Source organism: Nipponia nippon, unplaced genomic scaffold (genome assembly GCF_047370975.1).
Source record: "Nipponia nippon isolate SJK-2023a ecotype South Korea unplaced genomic scaffold, ASM4737097v1 scaffold_6, whole genome shotgun sequence".
NCBI classification, from domain to species: Eukaryota; Metazoa; Chordata; class Aves; order Pelecaniformes; family Threskiornithidae; genus Nipponia; species Nipponia nippon.
Window position 1 is genome coordinate 60,432,640 of NW_028262380.1, and position 26,074 is coordinate 60,458,713.

The following is a 26,074-nucleotide window of genomic DNA, read 5'->3' on the forward strand; positions in this document are numbered from 1 at the left end:
TAATCATACGGCTCCAGAGCTGAAAATGTGAGCAATGCCGTGCATCGCAGGGTGTGTTGATAAAACTGGCAATATTGATGGCAGGCTTTGAAGTAGTTGAATTTTGGGACTGGTATGTCTGTAAGTGGTGTTTTGCAACAAGCAAGATGGTGACACAGTCAGCCTTATTTTACAGCTAGCTAGCACAGCCCTGCAAAACCTTCTGCAGTGCAGAAAAAAAGATGCGTAGTGCTCTGCCTGGCTTTCACTAGAGATTTAGCCTTACGTGACCTCACTGAAGTCACTGAAACTGCACAGAGGAGAGCCTGCTTCTAATTTGCTTTAACTTTGTAATATGATAGCAGGTGGAAAGCTGGCAGGCAGATAAAAAAAAAAAAGTTTTTGGGTTTTGTGATGGGAGGAGAGCAGCAAAGGGAGGGAAGGAGCAGGTTGCGAGATAAAGTTGAGTAGCGGGAGGGAACGTGTGTGTGGGAGCTGAGCTGGAGGCTATTGATTGGCAGCCAGGTCTTAACATCAGATGCATAAAAGGAAATCGAAGAGACTGCCCAAATATTACCAGGATGAAAGGCAGGATAAATAGCACAGAGCTGAATGCCGGGATGGTCTGCCCTTCTGGAAGGGCAGCAGGTCTCCCCTTTTAACTTGGCATAGGGATTGCATAGCCCCACGCCGCGCTCTCCTCTGTACCAGTGTGTGCTCGTGCTGGGTTTGACAGCAGGATTGTGGGGTAAAATTACCCTCCTCTGTCTGTGGACAAAGCGTGTGGAGTGTCTCGGATGCTTCCACATATTCAAAGCCTGGGATCTGAGATCTTTCTTTCTCCAAAAGAAAAAAAAAGGTGAAAATGCATAAATCCTTTTCCACTTTTACGTCTTTGTGCCAGCAGATACCTGAATTAACATGCATGTGTTGCAGAGCTCCACGTGGTGGGGTGGAAAATTAAATGGGAGAGGAGGAGGCTTCTTGTACCAGGGAGCCTGTGAAATAGGTAGTGGGAACAGAGGCAGGTTGCACAGTCCTTGGAGGGAGAGAGTCCTGCTGGGAAGGTTCCAGGTAAGTCTTAGGAACCCCTTTGCTTAATGCTCTCAAGCTCCCTTTCTCTCTCAAGACCCCTAGGATTTTGCTAAATGCCTAATTTCTCTTTCAGCAGTGTTAGGATATGTGGAATTAGGAAAGAGGTTTGAAATTTCCACACCACCTTTAGTGGCTGCTAAAGGGAGTGAGTTACTTAAGACTAGAAACAAAAATTCTTCTTGCAAAAAAACGCCCAAAACCAAATAAACAAAAGCTGTGAAATTTTCATCCCTGCTGTCAGTATTTGTTTTTGGGGCAGCAGCCTTTCGCTGTGCTGTGGTAGCAAATTGCAGTCCTGGAATCCCGGAGATTAGAAACAAGCCTGAGTAGCAGACAGCTGGTGAATGTGTTTTAAAATTGTCTGTTTAACCCAAGGCTGCTCCACTGAATGCTTTTTTAACTCTTATACTTTTAGTTAGATGTGCGATATCTGTGGCCTTTCCATAAGCAGACAGCCTGCATGAATTGCATGCTTCCTATTGATGGAGCTGAGCGCAGTCTTGAGCTTCTGTTAACTCGCCAGCAGTAGTGTACTGGAAATTTCTGTTTCAGAAATAGGTCTTCTATAAATGATTTAACATCAGGCCATTGAAATGCATTTGTGTTTTCCTTCTTAGGGCTATTAAAGATGTAGAGAAAACATTTAGCACCAAATTAATGGTTGCATTTTTGTTTTAATCCTGCAGATGGGGTTGATTTATATCTCAAAAATAGGTGCTGCAGAGAGGAATTATGATATTACACAATTTTTCAGTTGTACTTAATTTTTTTCATGCCAATATTTTCAGCTAGATGCTGTCTCTTTAATGTGGTGAGTTTTCTTTTTCATTAACTGTAAGGCACTGCATTTTATCCTCTAGTTTGTATTCCTTTGTTGGTTGAAATGCTTGTCTGAGGTCTATAGTGATCAGGAAGCTGGGACCAGGCAGAAGGTGCAGGTGCCCTTACCCCCATCCCGTTCTTGTGGAGGGATGTAAAAGCAGAAGGGCGGCAGGCTGCCTGCAGTCTCTGGGGGGAGGCAGAGCTAGCTGAAGAGAAAGAAACAGTGCGCTCCTACATGCAGATAGGAGAGAAGAAGATGGGATTAAATGATAAGCAGAGATTTTGCACAATAGTGGCTGCTCTGATAAGATCTGGTTGGCTTTCCCTTGAGGATTGTACAGAGATAAACAGCCTTATCTCATTAGCACCTCCCTTTCCTCTTGCTCTCTGATGATTGCTTTAGGTTTGATGGCAGGTGGTGATGGCAGGACTTGCTCCGATCCGGGGTGCGGTGCTGGAAATGCAGCACATCCTGAAGCCTGAGATGTTAGGTCACGTGCCGTTCCTTGCAGCTGAGATTAGACTCTAGCTCAGTTCATGTATTTATGCTTGGACCTTCCTCCTCACAGTGTTTAGTGCTCTCAGTGCATGAAAGCAACCATTAGAATCACTGGATTTAGTTTTTGAATAAAAGAGCTTTCTTATACTCACTCCCACTAACACAACTCCTGGAGCAGCGATGGAAATGAGCTTAATTTTGTAACTGTGGAGAGCATGATGGTTGGGTCTTTGAAAATTGATCTGGCAAGTATTAAAAAAGAGAAGTGATGTTTTTTGATATGCTTTCAAGTTAGGTCACTAATGATATTACTGCAACATCGCAGTCGCTGAAAATGTCGGTTCTCTGAAAGAAATACACATTAGATGCTCCCTAAATGTTGTATGGAATACTGTCTTCAGTTTGGGGCCCCTCACTACAAGAAGGACATTGAGGTGCTGGAGAGTGTCCAGAGAAGGGCAACGAAGCTGGTGAAGGGTCTAGAGCACAAGTCTGATGAGGAGCGGCTGAGGAAGCTGGGGTTGTTCAGCTTGGAGAAGAGGAGGCTGAGGGGAGACCTTCTTGCTCTCTACAACTACCTGAAAGGAGGCTGTAGCCAGGTGGGGGTTGGTCTCTTCTCCCAAGTAACAAGCAATAGGATGAGAGGAAATGGCCTCAAGCTGTGCCAGGGGAGGTTGAGGTTGGATATTAGGAAAAATTTCTTCAGTGCAAGGATTGTCAAGCACTGGAACAGGCTGCCCAGGGAAGTGGTTGGGTCCCCATCCCTGGAGGCATTTAAAAGATGAGTAGATGTGGTGCTTAGGGACATGGTTTAGTGGTGGACTTGACAGTGTTAGGTTAACGGTTGGACTTGATGATCTTAAAGGTCTTTTCCAACCTAAACGATGCTATGATTCTATGATCCATGCACATCCCCACTTGCTAAAAATGGTATGAGCAATTTCCAGCCCTCAAATGCTTTTTTCACCAGCTCCTGCTGGAGGTTAACACTTCATATATGCTGGTTTATGTGTGTGATTGTTTGAGTGATCCTCTGACCTTCAGCCAGAAAAAGCAAAGGTTTAAAGTCATTAAGGTCTTTCCTGGGATATATTAGGATGTGCTCACCTGTCCCCCAGGCTGATTTGGGTCGGGGGGGAGTGGAGGGACACCCTCCGTTTTCATCAAATGGAGAATTGCCACTGTGATAAAAATAAGACTTTGCATTTATATAGTGTCATGTTAAACGAATCCACTTGGAAGCATATACGTACAGCATATTTAGCACTTAAATTAACCACGGTGGTTGAAGAATGGAGCTTTTCTCTTTTTTAATTTCATGTATTTAAACCCACCCTATTTTCTGGAATGTAGAGAAGCTAGCTGCAGATTTGTGCAATCTTGCATACTTTTCCTATGTGTTTTCTTAATGGCTCTACTCTTTGTTAATTGTGTCTCCTCAAAATTAGGCATGAATCCTGCACAGCTCTGCCTAGCTTTCACTGCAGGCATATCTCCAGCTAACTCTGTGGCACTACCAGCAAGGGCAAAGTGACAAGTACATGTTGATCATCACAGCCTCTTTAAGCCCAGGGACCTAAAAAGGGTTTAGAAATGAAAATACTGCTTAGCATGACAAAAACGTCCTCAGGTTAGGTTCCTCACTTGGAAGACTGGTGGTACATGTGAACTCTGCGCATTGCGGCGGCATGTCTTGCTGAAATTGCAGAAGTCCCCACTTTCACATCCCAGGTCAGGGAGGAGAGGAGATGCTTTTCAGCTGGTGGTATTTATAACTCATTTTGGACTGTAGCATCAGGTTATGTTTTTATGCCACTTGTTGCTGCCATTTAAATTTAAAATTTAAGAACAGCATTTCCCTTAAAAAAACTTGATCGTTATGTTGACTCTGAGGGTGTTCCCTGTCAGCTCTGCAGTAATGGCATCTGGGTTGAGAAGGCTCTCAACTTCATTTTAGGCTGTATTTCCAATGAAAAAAATTGGCCTTTGGCCTTAGAAGATATGCAGCTTGGAATATAGGTATTACCTTGTAGCAGAGCACCTTTAAATTATGCTCTGTGCATTTGCTTTGTGCTGTGTCCACAGCTGTGACTAGATGCAGGCAGCAATGCTGAGCAGAGGATGGAAAAGGCTTTGGGAATTAAGCCCTTGCAGATGAGCAGGTCAAAAGTAGAGGGGAAGAAAACTGAAACCCATCACTGGTTCTCTGAGTTCTTTGCTGTACCTATGTGGGTTAATCTAATCTCTTAATGTGACACTACAGTTGTCAAAAGCAGAGCGGAAACATTAATGTTGTGTATCTATTGTAGGCACTGTTGTGGTGCTACTGACTGTGGTGTGCTGGATCAGGAAAAAGCAGTTCTTCCAAATGATATGCTTCAGAGTGTGGCCAAAATAAAATGAAAAAACAGTTGCTACAATTCTCACAAACAGCTGTGAGAAGTTATCTGGAGCTCTGCTTAAAAACCTGTGTAGCACACCAACAGCTCAAGATTTGCAGATCTCTGTAACCTTTATTGGAAGTAATCTTCTGTTTGCATGAGCAGGAACTCCTCTGACTACCAGACTTGGGGAGAGCAAAGGCCCGTTTATTTCATATATCACTCTGATTTTTCTGGCAGACTGTTTATTGGGGGACAATAGCTTGGAAAAATGTGGTTGTCCTCATTGTGTTGGGCAGTGATTTGAGGATGTAGTAGAAAGGAGCATGGGGGAGCAGGGACGGATGAACTGTAAGTAGCTTTTTTTTTTTTCCTCTACATGAATGCATTGGAAAAGGCCAACTCGTGGCCCCATCTGCTTTGGTTTTGTTCCCTAACAAAGTATTAGTGGACAAACCCAGCAGTATGTTTTCCTACTTCTGAAACATCTGAAATAAAAGGTTTTAACTAGCATCCTTTTATATTTCTAAAGGGTCTTTTATCTGACTTTATCAGGAATGTATCAAGCCTCCAGCGGGGAAAACTTTGCCATTTAAAACATTTTTTTCCCCCTAAAAGTCGTCCTGAACCTCTGAAGCCCAAGGTACTCTTAGATGGGAAAGCTAAGATTATGCGGGAGCTGTAACTTTTAAAAAAAGTAATACTTTTCCTTTTTATACAGTGGGAAGAAATTGGTGAGGTGGATGAAAACTACGCTCCGATACACACATACCAAGTATGCAAGGTAATGGAACAGAATCAGAACAACTGGCTTCTGACCAGCTGGATCTCTAATGAAGGGGCATCCCGCATCTTCATTGAGCTCAAATTCACCCTGAGGGACTGTAACAGCCTTCCAGGAGGACTTGGGACTTGCAAAGAGACTTTTAACATGTATTACTTCGAATCAGATGATGAAGATGGGAGAAACATCAAAGAAAACCAGTACATCAAGATTGATACCATCGCTGCTGATGAGAGCTTCACTGAGTTAGACCTCGGTGACAGAGTTATGAAGCTAAACACAGAGGTGAGAGATGTTGGACCCCTAACGAAAAAGGGATTTTACCTCGCTTTCCAGGACGTGGGTGCCTGCATCGCCCTGGTCTCTGTGCGTGTGTACTACAAGAAATGCCCATCGGTGATCCGCAACCTGGCCCGCTTTCCTGACACCATCACGGGAGCGGATTCCTCACAGCTGCTAGAGGTGTCGGGCGTCTGTGTCAACCACTCAGTGACCGACGAGGCGCCGAAGATGCACTGCAGTGCCGAGGGGGAATGGCTGGTGCCCATCGGGAAGTGCTTGTGCAAGGCAGGGTATGAGGAGAAGAACAACACCTGCCAAGGTAAGGGTCTGCAGGGAGGGTGCTGTGCTGAGGCTGCTGAGGTGATGTGAAGCCTTGGCTTTCTTCTCTTCCATGTCCTTCCTGCCTGGTTGAGTTGACAATGATGGGTCAGGTTCTCATTTCCACTGAGGTCCTTTGAAGGACTGTGACAGCATGGAGAGAGGCCTTGGCCTGATGTAGTGGGGCTTGACACCTGTGTACAGGTCCTTCCCGTGCTTACAGGGCTGTGGACCAGGAGAATCTGGCATGCCACTGTTACCTTTGGAGGACTGTACTGTTGGGTCCATGAGGCGACTGCAATCTTATCTGTTATTTAAAGCCTTACATTACTTTTCCTCAGTATCGGGGTTTCCTTATGAATTTTAGAAGATTGGTTTCTTTTTTCTGGACTGTACCAGGGAATGTTTGAATTTAATTTCCCTATGCAAGATGTGTTTTGTTTTTGTATTTAAAGGAGTATGTTTTTCTCTCTTTATCGCTCTATGGGGGGGTGGAAGGGAATTTGATGTGATGTGAGTTGATTGATTTTTTTTTTTTTTTTCTTCTCTGGTAAATAGTTTAATACAAAGCTGTTCAGCTGTTCAGGATTAAACCTAAAGACCCACTGATAAAAATGCTTCCATATGTGCTGAAGTTTTCATACAAGTAGCTGGCTGAGGTTCCTGCATTGCTGGTCAGCATAGGTCTCCTGAATCATCAGGGGCCTTGTGCAAGAGATCTAGGGTATCTGAAGCTCAAGACCTAAAAAAGAATACTTTTAAAGAAGTGCAGCGTACTCTAAGTGTATAATTTCATTTTATGGTTTGCTGTATTACATACTTGTTTTTAAAATTGGCCCTTCTGTTGTAAATACGTAACGGTTTAAAACCTATTTGGACATAAAAGACAAGGGGAAAGAAAAAAGATTTCAATGCGGTTTGCTTTTTGCAAAATTGTAATATGTTGGTCATCAGTCCCATCTTAATTGCCTCGTACTTGCAGCCACTTAGTAATAGATAACCTGCGAGGAAGGCCGAGGGATTCTTCTCCAACCGAAGTCGGTGTTGCATTTTCTCTTCACCTCACTTCAGACACTCATGATTGGTGTTTGTAGTGTTGGTGCAAAGGATAGATCAGTGCATATCCAAAGCAAACTGTGGCCTTGATCCTTTAGTCCTTGGTCACACACTCTGTCCCTGAAGATTACATAGTTCAAGTCTCTTCAAGGGCTGACTCAGAGAGAAAATGTAGGTATGTTTGTTTTTGGAGAAACCTCTAGTAACCAGTATGTGGAGTGTGCTTTTTGACTAGGATAGTCGTCTTTTTCTGCAGCTGTAGTCAATACAGCAAAATCTAACTTGTTTTTGCTTTTCCTGTGGCAATAAAGATACTTCTGTTTAGAGGGGAAGAAGAGTCAGACTTGATGTTTGATACTGCACAAGGGGAGCTAAGATCAACATTAGCCCAAGCTGGGGAAATCTAGACTGTCACAGATGGGGGATGTGGGTCAGATAGATCAGCAAGGATCTGCCTCATTATGGCTAAAAACACCATGTCCCAAAATAACAGGCACTGGTTGGGTGCTATGTCTAGACACTGAATTCAGTCACCTGTAAAAATTTTTGGAGGAAAGGGCACATCCATTAGTTACCTTTCAAATCCTGCCCTCCCACGCTGCATGAGCAACATGGGATATCTCAAAGCACTCTTAAAGATCTCAAAAACAATCGAAAAACAAAACACCAAAAAACCCCAAACCAGAAAACTGGAATGGTTTAAACAAGAAACCTGAAAGTATCTTTGAAGAGCTTACTGTGCCTGTAGGGCGGTTGGATCTCTGGTAGTGCTGAGAGCAATCTGGGGTGTGCTTTCAGAAGACCGTAGTGATCTGAGGTTCTGCTTTCCATTTTGGGATGTGGGTTGGTTTTTAAAATTTATTTTTCTTAGTCAATTGAGAGAACGGTGTCTGGCCCCTCAATTTATGACTGTGTTGGGTAGGAGCGTGATTGTAGTTTGGAAGTGTAAAGATGCTTTGTGGCAATATGCCCTTGCTCTTCTGTCATAAGGCATACCTGCATAAACTACGTTTATACTTCACCTACAACCTGCACCCTCAGCAGGAGTTTATCACTTTAATTGCTCTAGAGCTGTTAAAGCCCATAATTCTCATTTGTAGGAAAGCCCTAAATTCCATCACCAGATCAATGGGACACCGGGCTCCGAGTGCCTATGGCAAAGTCTATTTGAGGGCCCCATTTGGATGTCCTGTGTTTAACTCAGGTCACCATGCCAAACGTTTCCTGCTGGTTGGCTCCGAGATGCTCAGTCGATAGGAGACATTCAGCCTTAGGCCGTTCAGGAGGTCTGCGGTCAGCATCTGTGGCATTCATGTGGATATCCTATGCGAGTGAAATGCTTTCTGGGTTGGATGTTGTGATATTCAGAAGGATGAGATTTTTTTCTAGGACGGTAAAATGAAACTTTGCAGCCCGTAAGCAGAATAAGTAATACCAAGAAAGGTCCTGTGTGCTTGTAGGTGCTTTCCCCCGCCCAGCCTGGCTGGTGTTTAGGAAATGTGCTTCATGCTGCTGGCTCACGCAGTGATGGTCTTGGCACTCTGTGGTGTAGCTTTGACAAACACCTAAATAACTTCTGACCTTTGGTTTGTAAATCACTTGGGCACATCTTGCAAGCGGCCTCCCTGCTTGCTTGCAGTTAGGCATACGCAGCTTATTAGTGACCATGCTTTGGGAAACATTTTCAACCCAGAAGAGCCTGGCTTTGTTTATTAAAATTTCTCCTGCAAAGATGACATTTTCCAAGCTCTAGTGTCATGTCTGGACAGAGCAGACTACACTCTCTTATTAGAGGTGATGTAAATACCAGTCACCCTCACAAACATATGGGAACTATTGAAATCCCTTCTGCCTACAAATCATTAATTGGCAACGATGTTCTGAATTCATCATCTTGTCAGCAGGGTTCCTGTTTGAAGAAGGCACTGACAGTAACAGCTGAGCAATTTCTCTCACTGGGGACACTGAGGTTGTAAATATGACATGGTCTAATCTCCTTATATAATGTGCTCACTCTCTCAATTAATATAGGCAGCTAGGTAGTAGTTACTGTAAAGAACCCAAACTACTTGGATTTTTACACCTCCTTTGGCAACATGGCCCATTTATCAGCAACTGCTATGGGACAGCTAGAGGTAAATTGTGACTCTTTTGGGACATGTTTATAAAGGACCAGTGTTAAGGTTCATTATTCACAAGAAGAAATTCCAGTACTAGTTAATAAGAGAAATGAAAGCAGTTGCTCTGAATTTCTATGCTGGTTTCCAGAGCGGTGATTTGGTGCCACTAAAGGACCGATGGTTATTGGCTTTGCCTCGGTTCAGCCGGTGCTGTCTGAACGGGTCCTTGAGGAAATATTTCTGAACATTTTCACTAGCTGGAAAATGCCCAGTTTCAAGTCTGGCCAATTTCAAATCTCCTAATGGTGGTTTCCTCCTTAGCAGGCAGTACTGAACCAGTGTTGAGGGCCAGATCCTAAAATGCTGTAAAACTTGATGTAGTGCCACTGAAGTCTGTCTTTACCAATGTAGGGGTTTGGCCAAATAATTTCTTACCTGCCCCAGCCTATGCTTTCCTTCTTCCTGAACTGGCATAGGTGAGTTTTACTATAACTTCAATTTTAGCTGCTTGCTGTATACAGCAGGGCTCACCATTGGGGTTTGCATAGGAAATGAATAAAGTTACTGTGAAAAGGGCACCTTCTGGCACTTCTCTTTTGTATACATTTTCACATTCAGCCCAAGATGTTCTTGGTGAGAAGCAAGAAGTGCTTATTTTTATGCCTTTAAAGGCTCTGGAGCCCATGCTACTGGTAGGGAGGGGATGTTGACATGTTAAGCTAATGAGACCCAAATACACTTGCAGTGGTGAGGTTCTGCTAGTGACTGGGGGGGCTGCAGAGTGGTAACTGCGGATGTAATTGATTTGCAGAGCCTGATATTTTTTTAGCTGCTTTTAGAGCTGAATCACAAATTAATTAAATATTTGAGTAAAAAGAAAAGAAAAGAAAAACTACACTGAATGAGAACCAAGCTGAAAAGGCGAGTAATGAGTTCAGGAGGTCGCAAGGTTCTTTCCAAGAATCAGTCCATGCTGCTACTTGAAGAGACATCAAAAGGAGTACAGCTGGTTTTAGCCATCTACAAGGTATGGACACGATTACAGGTGTTAGAGGTGGAAAAAATAATGGAGGAAAACTCAGTGAAATCTTTTTCCCCCCTTGCCTTCTTCTGAGGAAGAACTTGGAAACTGAGGACTGGAGGGAGGATGGGTTGGGGTATGGTTTTGTGGTTTTAGAAAGGAATTGCTGTGGAATTGCTGCCAGTGGAAATACTTGGATTTTTTTTGTTTGTAAAACAACTCTAGAATGTTCAAGCCCTTCTGCTGTCTTAAATATTGATGTTTGTTTGATTATTCTTCCCTTAATCAACTTTGAACATACCTCAATGCATTTACAAAACAATATTTATTTTTGCTGATTGTTCATTACTTGTGTTGTGATTCAGCTGAGCTCTTGCCAAGAGAAATGGGAATTTCTTACAGAAAACAAAGGCTGCAGAAAAAACTCATGTTCACAGGTCTCTTATTCTGGATATAATTAAAACTAATTGACATAGGTAGCTAGCTTACGTAGATCAGAAGTTACCTGCTGAATCGGTTCTCGGGTGATTTTGTTGCTGGCTGATTGGCGGTGAAGCAGAGTTACTCATCTTCCTCCGAGAGCAGTGCAATCAGTGCAGACGTTTGAAGGCACTTTCCCAGAGTGGTGATTTGCCCCCCTGTTGATCAGCTATTGGAAGGATATTCGGAGGCAATTGTTTTTTTGCAGCTGTGCAGGAGCAGGCAGGCAGAGGTAGTGACCCTTGGCTGGTGGGTAGCAGAAGGCACTTTCTGTGGAGGGCTGGGAGGCAACTGAGGGCTTGCAAAGGTGGTGATGGCAGAGCCACACTTGATGACTATCGTGTTTCCGTGTCTGCACAGCAGTTATCCCAGAGGCCTGGCTTGTGAATGAAATGTGTAGCTGATACCACAATTAAAAAAAAAAACTGTATTTTTAACAAATTCAGGTGACGCAGTGCTGCAGCTCAGCTGTTGCCTTCCCTGTCCCTTCATTTCTAGGAAATGGAAATGCGCTGATGCACAGGTAACCTTATTTTGGACTTGGGGTTTTGCTCCAAAGCAGCCAGTGCTTCTGGTTTTGCATCTGATGTAGGCGCAGGAGGGGGGCAACTCTTCAACCCCCTCCATAGCTTGCTTGTGTGCCTGTTGTGGTTTAACCCCAGCCGGCAACTAAGCCCCACACAGCTGCTCACTCACTCCCCGCCCTGGTAACCATGTAACGGTTACTTGGGAAGACAAATGCCATCACTCCGAATGTTCCCTCCTTCCTTCTTCTTCCCCCAGTTTATATACTGGGCATGATGCCATATGGTATGGAGTGGCCCTTTGGCCAGTCTGGGTCAGCTGTCCTGGCTGTGCCCCCTCCCAGCTTCTTGTGCACCTGGCAGAGCATGGGAAGCTGAAAAGTCCTTGGCTAGCCTAAGCACTACTTAGCAACAACTAAAACATCAGTGTGTTACCAACATCATTCTCATCCTAAATCCAAAACACAGCACTATACCAGCTACTAAGAAGAAATTTTACTCTATCCCAGCTGAAACCAGGACAGTGCCTCTCTGCCCCAGGTCAGTTGAATTCTTGCTCTAAACTCCTTGTTACAGATGCTAGAAAGACAGTGTACTGCTAAATCCTGCCTCTCTTGTGGGAGACCTCCCAGCTGGGGCTCAGGTGAATAAGGCAAGTGTGCTTTTACCCTTGTGGTGGAGTGGAAAGCAAGCAAAGTCCAGGGATAAAAAAAAAAAAAAAAAAAAAAAAATCTCTTTTTAATTGTTCTACTGGGAGGTTATTACATGGCAAGAAAAACATTGATGGAAATATTCAGTATATGGAGAATACTGACATTGGAAATACAGTTGCCCCTCCAGGGAGTTCTTTGCCTGTCATTCATACTTCTCGTGCATTTTTCTGATTAAAACCAAATTGGCTGGGAGTATAGCATGGTAGGTGTTTATATAATTATAAGCTGAAGTGCCTAGTTAATTTTAATTAGGCACAAAACCAACCGGTGTCACAATAGCTGATTTTTTGGCCACACAGTGTGTATTATCTTTTCAAATGTAAAGAAAATCACTTGAATGCTACATTTCAGCAAAAGGCAGTTGTCACTGGAGGGGGAATGAATTTTATTCTGTAGAGAGGTGCATGCATGTATATATTTAGGTGTTTTGTTCTGCAGCTGAAATAATTAACAAGAGCAGGGAAATGTTTTCCGCAGATCAAAACTGTGTTGCAACAGGATTGATTAACTACTACTCTCTTCTTTTTGTTTTCTTTTGCATGTGCATTTGCCTTCATTATAGGAAGCATGGTATCTATGTATGCGCAATATATTGTGCTTTTCTAATAAGTTGTAACCTTCTGCACTACCTTGTATGCTCATAACCCTGATGACTCTGAAGGTCTTTCCTCATTCTGCAGCGATGCTTTTAGGCCATTACTTTGACCAACTTAACCTTACTGTTCTTTGCAGTGTGGCTGCTGTGCAGTCACCTTCCAGAAGGACAGTTAAGGAGTACTTTATTCCCCCCACAAAGTGTAGATTGAGCAGTGCAAATAAAATAAGATTTGGAAATGGCTCCAAAAGTGTAAACTGTGAAGGTCATGTTTGCTTCTTAGCCATAAGATATTTTGGGACAGATCTTAGGGTATGCTTTTTAGTCTGGTCCTAGATAACTAATTGATATTTACTTGAATACTGACTTTGTTTAGTTTTAGCATTCTTGAATAGAAGGTATCCATTGGTAGCTTAGGGAATTTCTTAAATTATGGGATGGGAGAGGTGTTGCAGGAGAAAAGGGAGTGTTAACCATGGTGCTGTTAGGTTCCTTTGATTACCACCTTTGACTTTGAATTGCTTGGAAACAGCTTGCTTATTAATTGTGATTTTTAGAAACGATTAAGGACTCTGGAGAAATACTAAGGATAAAGTACATGAATGCTGGTTGGCAATGCAGTGAATTTAATTGCCTTAATTTAAGGTATGGCTGTCCCCAGCTGCCCAGTCTGTCCCATTGGTGGAAGCTGCTGCTGGCTCTGCAGAACTGGATAGTCTGCCCATGAACTGACGTGACCAATGGAGGGCTTGTCTTGATGCCCTGGCCTGGGGGCAAATAAGATGTAGGCCCTATCCCTGGATGGTAATCTTTGGCAGAAGGGTGGCTGCAACCTCTTGAACTGCCAAGGGTCTGCTCATTTGTCAGAACCCTCATTCCACCTAATTTATAATAGTACAACTTCATTTTAATACTCCATATGTTTTAGTCATAATTTGGGTTTTCAGTTTTGATTCTCATTTAGAAACACTTAACAGTGGTTAATGACGTGTTGACATTTCAATAATAACCTTTTCTCTCTGCATGTTTTACATCTTGACCATTTTAACTTGCTTTGGGTTAATGTTGAGGTTGAAATCCAGGCTCCACAGAAGGAGGCTACAATTGTGCCTTGTATAAACAGATTCACAGCTTACTTTTTATTTCATTTTTTTTTTAGCTGGATAAATTTATATCCCATATAAGGTAAGTGTTCAGTAGACTGCAATAAAAGCAAAGAGACTGCAACACACACCTCTGCAGAAAGAGGTGAATCTGCTCCTCATGTGAACAGAGATGCCCATTTATTTTGCTGGAATTTTGCTTGTTTTCTATCACTGAAGAAGTTAATCCAGTATAGACATGATGGTATCCACGAACAACATATGGTTAAGGTTGTATTGAGCATGGTACTGAAGTGCTTCCATTTTTTATTTCCCTCAGGGTGGCTATGAGGTTGTTAATACTGGAACAAACTTGGAAGAGCGAGGCTAGGTGTTATATAAACCCCAAACTGTATACCCAAAACAGATTAAAGAAAAAAAGACAAGAGAGACAATGTCAGGCTTGTGGATATCCCTTATTACTTTCATATACCCGTCTTATCTTTATAAATGTATGTCCTTAAAAAAAAACAGCTGAACTTTGCAGATTTGGGATTTAAGATGACAACTTTTTTCTCACTGTAAATGACAGTCAATCAAGTTAAGGCCAAGGAAATTCCACTCCCCCACCCCCCCAAAATCCAAGCTCAAAGAGCTGCAGCTCAGTGACATTATCAGGACAAATCCCCTGGCTGTGGGGGGTGAAACAAGGCTGTCCCTGCCTGCGTGCCTCCCCGTGCTGCCTGAGGTTACATTCCTGGAAGCAGGGTGGATGGGAGAGGATACACATCAGCAGAGCATCTTCAGCTGCATCTTCAGCCTGGCATACTTGCGCAGCCCACTGTGGTGGCGATGGCGGTGGGCTCAGCTCCTGTGGCAGGTTTGCCTGGCCGGTGTGGCACAGGAGGCAGTGCCGGCTTGGAACGTGACCTGTTCTTGTGGCGAGACTTGGTGGTGTATCCTGAGTGAAGTCCTCATGGTAGGCTTTGAGTGGCTTGTGAGTAGTTTCGCTGGCATTTCAGACATGACTGTTTCAGTGTCAGGAAAGAAATAGTTAATACAGACTATTAAAAACATTTCCAGGTCATATAAAGGGCTTTACTCAGTTGGATCTTGAAGGATCTACTTTATGAAGGAGGTCAGAGCCACTATTCCCCATTTAACAAATGACAGCCTTAGGACAGAGGCTCAGTTGTTCAGTGCCAGCCAGAGGCTAGAGCCTGAACCAGGGCTCTGGGTGTCAGTGCTGTACTTGATCCCATGTGTTCTTTTTATGGTCTTAGACTAACCTAAAGCCCTTGTAAGATCATTCATCTCCAGGTAGATTCATTGGGAAGTAACAACAAACTTACTATTCCTCTAGAGCTGGAATTTGAACAGAAGTTGTCTTTGCAAAAGGCTTGCTTGTGTACCTCAACTAGATGGTTTCCTTCAAAAAAAAAAAATAAAAAAATTTGGCCTGGAGGTACATTTTCTGAGCAGGACTGTCACGTCAACTGGAGCCTCTGTCTAGTGTGGAAGCTGTGCCAAGGAGTCCATCTGGGCCCAAAGGTCCCTTGTGCTGCCAAAGCCTCAGCGTTATCGAGTACCAGACCCTCTGCATATAGGTAAAAAAGCATCCCCTGCCCCAGCAGACTTTCCAGTCCCTCTGCACATGTGTGACTAGTATTACCTGAATAAAGCAAGTCTGCCTAGGGAGCCAATGTGATCTTTACTGAACTCCAGAGTCACGGTTACCATCCACCGAGTGAAATGGCTGCCTCCTGCGTGGTCATAAGGGCCACTCTGCTACTGCATGAATTCCCCAAATAATGTATTAGAGGCCTTATACCGAGTTGGACAGTCTATTGTCCCATTGCAACGGTGATAAGAGGTCACAGCATTGCCTTCGAAAGCTGCCTGGAAAGGAAGTTTTTTAATTACTGCAGAGCCGAAGGAAGAGCTGCTCCCTATGAGCACGGAGAATGTGCTAATTTGGTATTCGGCGGAAGCAGCCTGTGGGTTGCAGCTTCCCAGCTCCGAGCTGCTTTGCAGATAGCCTGCAACCCAGGCAGTGACAGAGCCAGGGCCGTGGTCTTCATTACTGCTGGGGCTCTGTGCGGGTTCGAGAAGTGCCAGCGATGATGGGATCTTGGGACAGGAGTCAGCATTTTATTAGTATAAATCCAAGGCAATTGGGCATGTTAATTACTGGAAGAAATCCACAGCAGGGAGGAAAGGGTTCAGGATGACGGGGAAGCGCCGTGGTTAATTGCCATGGTCCTGGGATGCCCTGTGACCCCGTGCTGGTGGGATTTCCTGCATTGCAATGGTTGACTTGTAGCACATTATCTCTCCAGGAGGAAACCTCTAGAGCAAAGTGTCTGCAGAGGGAATTTGAGGTAAAAAATGGCGAAAGGCTCACAAAGTACTGCAGCAAAACCGGTCATGGGACCCTCTAGTACCAAGTCAGATGTTGCCTGGGGCTTTTACATGCATATGGGTGTGCTGGTAAGGGGTACACGTATAGATGATGGGGTTTCGCTCTTCCTGTCCTACCTGATTTTGGGGCTGAGCACTTGATGCTCTCTCAGTGCCAGAGCAGGTGATCAGCAAGAGACTGATCTAGAAGTGAAACGCACGGAAATGGCTACAAACTCTGCAGAAAAAAGCAGGTGTCTGTCTTGCTAAATAGCCTTTCCCCCTCTGCCTACCCAAAGTCCTCAGTCAAGCTCAGATAAAAGCTTTTCTCCCCTTGCCGTGCACAAGGCTGGCCCGTATTACTTATTTATTTGTAAAGCTTTTTTTTTTTTTTTTTTTTTTTTTTAAGAAGAGCTTTTACATTATTTTTCTTTGCTCTCACAGTTCAAGCATGATTTAATATGTCAAAACTAGTTTGCTTAGCTGGCCTTGATTGTCTTGCATACTGCCACTAAAACAGGGCAGTCATCCTTCCAGGCATGCTGCTGCCCAGACAAATGAAGTGTCACGGCAGCTAGGACCTGCTCTGGTGTTGTGACAGCAGTAGCATCCTCCGACAAAGCCAGCAGCGGGGAATTTAGATGGGGGTAATGCCTACAGACACAGCTTGGGTCAGAACAGTGCAGGCCCACACAGGCAGATGCAGAGACAAGCTTATGCTTGAGAGACATAATCGATCATTCATCTGCAAAGGCATTTTGGTCCGGATTGAGAGCCTAGCTAGTACCAGAGAGAGAAACCATCCTGTTGGTGCCTGTGCTGGCAAGCCTGGCAGAAATAGCACTCGGAGCCCTTGCTGTAGGGTAGTGCTGCCAGACTAATACATCTGGGTGCAGGTTTCCTGGCAGAAGTGAGTTGCAGTGTGATCTTGTGCTTTCTGTAGTCAGTGGGGATTTTATCATTGATTTTGGTGGGAGGGAGATGATAATCCTTTATAATATATTCTTAACAACTAAATGATTTCCTGGCCTAGATCTTGATTAAGTGTTGCACTGACTGCCAGCAGAGCATAGCCTATAGGATGGAAGTTTAGTTCATAATTGATGTAACTCAGATCAGACCTGTTTCTCAGCAAATAGTCTGATCCTGATCTCCTGCAAACCTCCGATCCTGATCTCCTGCAAACCTCCCAAATATCAGAGAGTTTCTGGCTTTTTGTGGTTGTCTTTTTCTCACCTTGTGCAGGGGGACACAGGCTAAAGTTCATCCACGTGTTTCTACACTCTGCTCTGTTGAAAAGAGTAGAGAAGTTTAGAGTCACTTCTCACTCTTATTACAGTTTAAAATAGTATGTCAGCTCTTCAAGCCTACTTGCAGGACTTGGTGCATCACAGGAAGCCTTCCCTAAGCTGTTGCTGCGATGCTGTGTGCTCAACTGATTCTTGCTCTGCACTTGGCATCCTCATCGTTGATGTTTTTGGGCTCTTGCCTCCTGGATGCATCAGTAACACAATACTCAGTGGTCAGGTCAGACGGCTCCTGGTGCTTTTTTGCTAGTGTGCTTCGTGGGGTTTTCACTCTGGTGTGTGGGATGGCTGCCAGCTGGAAACCTGGTGCTTGGGGACAAGTGGAATGATTGTATGAGTCTGTTATTGACTGAGCTCTGAGCATGGCTAATGGCATTGACAAGACCTGTGTCATCGTGATGGTGAAGGTGGCGAGTCCCGCACTGGCTCTGAAATGTAGTGTGTTAAGTGCACTGGTAGATGGGGGTGCAGTGCCCTCTGCCAGACCCTGCCCTTCCGAAATATTGTAGGGTCCTGTTTAGCTTGGTGGCCTCCCAGCAATTCCCAGGGCAGAAGGGTGCTTGGAGAGAGCCAAAAAGTATGCTTTTTTCTTGGTATTTTTTTCCAAAGTAAGACTATGCTAGATCAAGACCTTGGTATATAAAGCAGTTGGCCAGTGTTATCTGAAAACTTGATCCCATGACTGTGTAAACTTACAGTTGAACCTGTGCTCTTACAAAAGCTGTTTATCAAGACGCCTGTGCATGATGCCTTCTGTGTCTTCGGTCATGCCTGTATGTGCAAGTAGTTTGCTGCACTGTGTGCGTGCTGTGCACACAACTAAGAACACAGTACTTCTAATGTGGCATGTGTGTTTCATACCATGTGTAGCTTTGGGCTACCAGGAAAATGAGTATTTTACAGGAAAAGCAAGACCAGCCCAAACTAGTCAGTGTTTTCAGGTGGAGTCACTTGCTTTTAGGTTGGAGGCATAAAAGCATTAGCTTAAAGTTCAAGAGTTCATTTTCAGCGAGCTTGTTGTGTTTTGCCACTCTGATCGGAGAGAAACCAAGGCTCTGCAACAGTCGTGCTGCAGTTATGTCTGTAGGACATCTGAGTCCGCAGAGGCGTTGTGGGATTTAGTCGGAGGCACGTTGTCACTGCCTGCGTGCTGCTGGCAGATGGGTGGGGGTCTGTGGAAAGCCAAGCTAGACCATTTCTGGTTGTGGAGTCCCCTTCTGTGTTTTGCATTCTGTACGTGCACGCAAACAGCGTGGGCTGTGAATACAGAGAAACAAAAATATTCTTTCTGAAAGTTTATTGAGCAAAGGCTTCTGGTTTAACAAACTCAAATTTTACATGTTCCAAAGACTGATTTCCACATGCCATTGGGAAAAGTGTCGGGCCACATTCAAATTAGCCTTATTGTTCCATAATATCTTACTGGAGTACAAGGTTAATTAGTACCATAGGCAATATGCATTATTCATCACAGCAATCAGGCTTTTCTTCTGTTGGGCTGTTGTATGCTGCAAATGGTTTCCCTTCCAATAACAAATCCCTGATATATTATTTTCATATTTAATCCTGCTAAATCATATTTGTGATCTATAAATTATGTGGGTACTCTGATGCTGATGGAAAACATTTCAGGTGTCAAAGGGACTATAATTTTAATGTTTAACTCCTGGCTTGCTTGGGCGTAGACTTCCAGGACGATGGGAGATAGAAGATGATTTTATTAATGCTCATCTTCAATCTGACCCAAACTGGGGATAGCACTAGTGACATCAGTAGTGCTGTGTTTTACATCAGTAGTGTTTTCAATGCTAATTATCAACAGTATCTCATTACAGGCATGAAGTACTGAAGTCATGCTGCTGCTACGGCACTGTGACTGCTTGCGATATCCCAGCACAGATCTCAAGCATCTCCATTCCTGCCTCAAGGGTTGCAGCTGGGGAAGGCTCTTTTTAGCAGGGCTCCTTCAAGCACAGGGGCTAAATATGAGGTGCCCTTGGCTACCTCCCAGTGCCAGGGTCCCTGCCCTGCTCCAGGGTCCCACGCGGGCCGCAGCTGCAAGCGGGGAAGATGCCGTCTGGCTGATTTGCACAAGGTCTAGCGAGTGGTGGCTTTCACTTACAAAGCCTATTTCTGGCGCATAGGGTTTGGCCTTTCTTTTTCAGTTCAAGAAACCAGCTCTACCTCGTCCTCAGCCAGTAATGAGTCCACTAGAGAAGTCAAGTGGGAGGAGGAGTTACGCAGTGCTGTGATTCATCCAGTCCTTCCTTTCCCTAAAGGCAGGGCACTTTCACCCCTGAGATCCTGCTGCCTTCCTCGGCCAGCATTCAGGAGGCTGAGTCACTCCCATATCCTGAGATTACAGTGCTGCAGGTGCCTATAGCTTCCAGAGCAGCACTTGGAAAACATGGCGAGCTGCAGTGATCCCTCTCTGCCACAGTGTCTACTTAAAGGATAATATTAATCCGAAAGATCTTTCAGAGGTCTTTTGCCGCTGCTTTCCAGCTCTGACATTTTGCTCTGGCTGCCTTCTGGAGGAGATTTCCAGCCTTCTGTCAGCTGTATACACATGTATTAAGTGCATAGGTAGGTATTAGAGTGCGTAGATAGGTATTAGGAGGGAAGACTATAGGACAAGTGGAAATGGCCTCAAGTTGCACCAGGGGAGGTTTAGGTTGGATATTAGGAAAAACTTCTTCACTGAAAGGGCAGTCAGGCACTGGAAGAGGCTGCCCAGGGAAGGGGTTGAGTCCCCATCCCTGGAGGTATTTAAAAGACGGGTAGATGTGGTGCTTAGGGACATGGTTTAGTGGTGGACTTGGCAGCGCTAGGTTAACGGTTGGACTTGATGATCTTAAAGGTCTTTTCCAACCTAAACGTTTCTGTGATTCTAAGACTGAGACACAAAGGCTGGGTGACTTGCTGAAGATCCCACAGACCAATTTTGATGGAGTTGGGAGGCTCAGGCTTCCTGCTTCTGCCATCCTTGCTTCAAGATCATTAGCAATTCCTCTGATCTCTCTTGCTCTCCTGAAAAGGATTTAGGCATGCACTTGCTTTCTAACATAAGATGGTGAGCCTCCTTGCACAGCTGGGCATGCCTTGCGAAGTGATGCTGTGCTGTCAGGGCCCCGGGGAGTAACTTGTACTGACAGGGCTGGAGGATAAATATGGCAGAGTTTTACCTTAAATAGCCTGCGGCAGCAAATCCACTGCGCTATGCCAGCCATGCTGAAGTGATGGCAAGGAATGCTCGAGATTCCTTTGCCTTCAAATCGGCAAGTAAATACTTTCCGGCAACCCTGACTCGCTTCCCTTCTGCCCCTCTTGTTTTGTGTGTGCGTCGTTTTCCCCTCTGGAGTTTCCCTTTAGGAGGAACAGAGCACTCGGCTTAGGTAACTGCTATGCTGTTTGCCTCCTCCCGGCTGGGACAGAGAGGAATTTCAAGGGCACAATATTTGCAGTCTAATGCAGAACACAATGTTGGTTTTGTGTCAGATAATAGAAAATGAACACATGCTTTGAAAGCGAGTACCCTGGTGTGTCTGGGGCTTTCTGGGGCACTTTGGAAACAGCTTCTCAGCAAGAACAGGCGAGTGGATAAACGCCCAAATTACACTTGTCTATCAAACAATGGGCAAATGTCTCTGGCCCTTGATTTAGGGGCTGTTGTGATATAAACAAATGAGCAGTCACAGGAATGTAAAGAGGTGATGATGAGGATTATTGTTTTCCCCTGATTATTACCCACTGCTTTAAAACAAGTAGCTGAGATGCCTTCCAGGAAACCTCTGCACTTGCATGAATCTGCATTTGTAGAGTAATTTGGATTGCTTCAGGTTAAAACAGAAGGGTATACACACGATGTTTGCTTAAAAGTTGATTATAGGCAGCAGAATAATAAGTAAATTGTACCTAAAATATAATTATGTAAATCACCAAAAGTGGAATGGCTTTGTCAGCTTAGCCTTGAAGAGTCTCATCAATAACTTACGAGCTTCTGTAAATGTGCAGTGCTTGTATGCTACTTTGTTGCATGCACACTGTTATGACATAAAGGCAAAGGAATTTTAATTTTTTTTAAGCATTCCCGGGGACAAAAAAAAAAAATCGCAGCAATCAGTGGTGCGTAAATTTAGCCTTGTGTTGTAGATCAGCGTGGTTGAAAGTATTAATGAGAGAAAATCTTCTGCAGATGCTGTGTCCATAGATCTCTGAAATAGCTTGTGGGGGCAAAGACTAGACTGTGTGGCTGATAAATAATAGAAGAGCTTTGCTCCCTCTCCTCCCCTCCCTTTTCTTAGGTTTACATGACACGAAGCACTACTTGGAAAAAGTAGTGTGGTGTTCAGTCTGTACCAGAATATAACAAAAGCCATCGTTGTTCCAGAGAAAAGTTATATTTCTGTTTTGATTTTTGAAGTAGTGGGTCTATAGGTCTGTTGAGTCTGAAGGGGGAAAAAAAACCCTATTAATTGCCACAACTAGCTGGCATTGTAGTGGAGAAAGAGCCATGAAATTGGAGGGTACGCATAGGGGGGGAAAAAGGCTGTGATTTTTGCCTTGGCCACGTGGATATAACCAGCAACGTGAGAATTTGTCTTTTTCAGGTGTGCTTAAACATACAAACAGTGCATATACCTAATGGCCCTACGGAGGAAGGGGAGGTCTGTCCCACCGAGCAGGTGCTCAGAAGAGAGCCGGGGCTGGGGCACGGCACACCGGGCAAGCTACTGACATGACATTTGGCAGGCATTGTGGGGACTCTGTGGTATCTTTTCCTGGAGCTTTTATCCCATAAATGTTTTACGTCTACTTATTTAAGAAGGATGTGGTGCTGGCACTAGGTGGGACTGACCTGTGATTTCCTGAAAATGACCCCATAAACTCAGGTTTATCCTCTTTTTTTCAGTGCTAGACTTTTGGACTCTGCTTTGATCTTTTTTTTTTTCCTAGTGGCAGCAGGAGATGAAAGTCTCCTAGATGCTTTAAAAATCACCATGTTTAAAAATGTTTTGAATCTTCCTTTCTTGGAGAAAAAGAATCAGGTCCTACTTTAAATAGCTTGTTTATGTTTTGTAAAAGGCAATAAAAGAAATGTATGATTTCCTGGGCTTTAAAACAGCAACAGTATAACCAATATAATGTTAGTAGCACTAACATGTGGCTAACATGGCCCTTCCAGAGCCATGGGAGTTTTGCAATTGATGATGAAGAAGAAAAAAGGGCTGAGCAGTCAGTCTCAGTTATGCTTCTTGTATACTTGCCTTTTTGGGGTGGAATTCCCAGGGCTCTTGTCACTGGATCAAATATCTGTTGTACACAGGTGATGTCATTATCCTTGTTTTGGTGATGAGGAAGCAAAGCAATGAAAGAAACTGCCAAAATCATGTATCGTTCAGTGGAAAATCAGGCTTCCCAATCTTATACTCTACTTGCTAAACTATGTGTCCATGCAGATACAGTGACTGCTATTTCATAGAATCACAGAATGCTTTGGGATGGAAGGCACCTTTAAAGGTCATCTAGTCCATCCCCCCTGCAATTGGCAGGGACATCTTCAACTAGATCAGGTTGCTCAGAGCCCCATCCAGCCTGGCCTTGAATGTTTCCAAGGATGGGGCATCTACCACCTCTCTGGGCAACCTGTTCCGGTGTTTCACCACCCTCATTGTGAAAAATTTTTTCCTTGTGCTTAGTCTGAATCTACCCTCTTTTAGTTTGAAACCATTACCCCTTGTTCTGTCACTATTGGCCTTGCTAAAAAAGACTCTCCCCATCTTTCTTGTAGGCCCCCTTTAAATATTGAAAGGCTGCAATAAGGTCTCTCCGCAGGCTTCTCTTCTCCAGGCTGAACAACCCCAGCTCTTTCAACCTTTCCTCACAGCAGAGGTGCTCCATCCCTCTGATCAGTTTTGTGGCCTCCTCTGGACCCGCTCCAACAGGTCCATGTCCTTCCTGTGCTGAGGACCCCAGAGCTGGACGCAGCACTCCAGGAGGGGTCTCACCAAAGCAGAGGAGAGGGGCAGAATCACCTCCCTCGACCTGCTGGCCACGCTGCTTTTGATGCAGCCCAGGATACGGTTGGCTTTCTAGGCTGCAAGAGCACATTGCTGGCTCATGTCCAGCTTTTCAGTACCCCCAAGTCCTTCTCTGCAGGGCTGCTCTCGAGCCCTTCATCTCCCAGCCTGTATTGATACTGGGGATTGCCCTGACCCAAGTGCAGGACCTTGCACTTGTCCTTGTTGAACCTCATGAGGCTCACACAGGCCCACTTCTCATTAGTAAGTGTAGGCATGTATCTAGTATATTATAGCTGATCTTAAGTGACTCGCTGTCCTGGCAATAGTTAGTTTCAGTGATGTGATTTGTAATTTACAGTTGAGGGCTTTTTCTTCCATATACCTAGTCCAGGATTTCAACTGTAGCTCAGTCTAACACTTTATTACATTTTGTATTGCATGTTCTCACAGTCTACAGGATATTCTCAACTAGGTTAGGAAAGCTAGAGACAGGAGAAAATAATTGATGTATGAGTATTTAATTTCTAACGTCTTAAGCTGTGGGGGAAATAGGAGATATTTAACATGTTATAGAAATTCCACTACAAAGTACATGGTATTACTAAGCTATCTGTATCTTCCCTTCTAGAAAAGGCTGGTTTAAATATTTTGCTCTGTGCAGACTTACTAAAAAGGATGATTTGCAGCCTCTTCTCTTTTGCTGAAGCACCAGATTCTAAATACGCATTCCAACATTTGCTTTAAAATAGCGTGCCACCATGGATGGTGTTTCTACATACTTAATTATCTCTTGAAAAGAGAGTGAAAGCGGATCAGTGCCTTACAAAGCAATATGCCTCTGTTTTGCATCCTGTGGCAACAGGATGAGATATCTTCCTCTCAAGTAAAAATGAAAACAAAAGCTCTTACTGGCTTCATGCAAAACTGGCAATCTACTGTTCAGACAAAACCCCTCTGACTTGCGGCTTCTGCAGTCAAAAGATTAGCAAGCCAAAACATACAAGTGCAAAGTTTCCAATACACGATGATTAACTAGTGTGTAGAAACGAAGCCGCCTGTGAGCTTTCAGTTCCTTCAGTTGAACTGTTTTATAATGTAATGCTATCAGGATATTTCACTGTACCCAGAAAGGCAAGGGAATAATAAAATGTATGTGCTAGAATTCCCGTGTGCGGGTGAGTTCCTTGAATTTATCTAGCTTGCTGGTGTGCCTCCAGAAATTTTCCCCAAAATGATGACTAGTTCTTTAATTACACTTAGATAGAGCTGTGTTGTTGGTGGTGTTTGAAACTACAGATTGGATTTAGTAATGTAAGTGTCATTAATCTAGTGAAATAAAAATGCCGAGTTTTTAATAAGGTCTCAATTTAATGTTTTTAAATGCTCTGAAGAGATTTAATGCTAAACCAGCTGATATAAATCTGCTTGGCTCCTCTGTAATTGTCTCTCTCAAGCATGTACCTCTCTTCAAGGGAACTTGGCTCACACTAATTTCAAAGCTGTTTACTGCCTGCATGAATTCGATGGACTCTCACTTTTATTGTTAAAAGTTGTTAACATCAGAGGTGACTAGGAAACTGAAGTGGCAGAGTCTATATATAGTATTAATTGTCTTATATTTTTTGTAGAGTACCACAGAAAAGCACAGGTCTTTCTGTTATGCTCTAGATGCCTAGAGCCTGTCTGAAAGAGTTTGCAGGTTTGAGTCTTACTGTCTTCTAAGCCTTACAGGTGAGTTCTTGGCCCCTGTTTTGGGGGACTTGTCTGTGTAACAGACTGTGCCTTGCTTTTTGATCTTGTAATCAGAGGTGTATCAGTGCCACTACTTGATCTTGCTGGTTGCAAGACGTTGGGAGATAAGCTTTGTAGCTGCATCAGCCTGATGGATTGAGGTTTCACGCAGTGCTAAATGGAGTAGAAATATGCCATTGTTTTCATGATTACATTTGTTTTTTCCTAAATAAGATCCAGTCTTTTTTCCTGTGGCATTTTGTGTTCCCCTCTTTTTTTTTTTTTTTTTTTTTCCCAGCCAAACATACTTTTCATCACAAATCATCAAATCGGTATGTTTCAGATGAGGAAGGGGGAGCATTACTTGAGTTGTATTCTAATCTATATACATGAAACATGCTGGACTGACTTTTCTTCTTATGGAAATCTTGGTGGCTTCTTCATTAAACTTATGTTCATTACACTTCTGTAGACCTGTCATCATTTATACCAGTGCAAAGTGAGTCCAGGTGAACTCTCTTCCATGCTTAGTTTCCTTGTATGGGAGAGTTGTGAAGACCTTGTCCCGGGGGTCAGGATGGAGCTGCCTGCTTGTCAGTGAGTGTATTTAGCCATCATAATAGTAAATATTGTGGTTGAGAGGCAGTGGTATTCACAGGGGAGCTGAATCACTGCAGTCGCTTCAGAGCAACAAAGAGCGGAAACTGTTCCAGCCTTGAAGATGAATCGGTGCTGCGGTGATTAAAAAGATATACATTTCCCATGTTCCACGTAGGAGTCGGCATTGTTTTCCCTGGGGATTTTTGTCAGTCTGTAAATAAAAGATGCTGACGATTTCCTTGGGGAGCAGCTTAAGGTCTGA

At 43.9% G+C, this 26,074-nt stretch overlaps 1 protein-coding gene across 13 annotated transcripts in view; it reads left to right on the forward strand.

Moving 5' to 3' along the window:
- The window catches only part of EPHA5 (EPH receptor A5), a 198,401-nt gene that overhangs the window by 35,985 nt on the left and 136,342 nt on the right, over nucleotides 1-26,074 (forward strand). For all 13 annotated transcript variants that reach the window (XM_087735579.1, XM_087735580.1, XM_087735577.1 and 10 more), the window contains exon 3: nucleotides 5,498-6,161. In XM_087735579.1, the coding sequence (XP_087591705.1) occupies nucleotides 5,498-6,161 (664 nt within the window). The remainder of the gene's footprint in view (nucleotides 1-5,497; nucleotides 6,162-26,074) is intronic.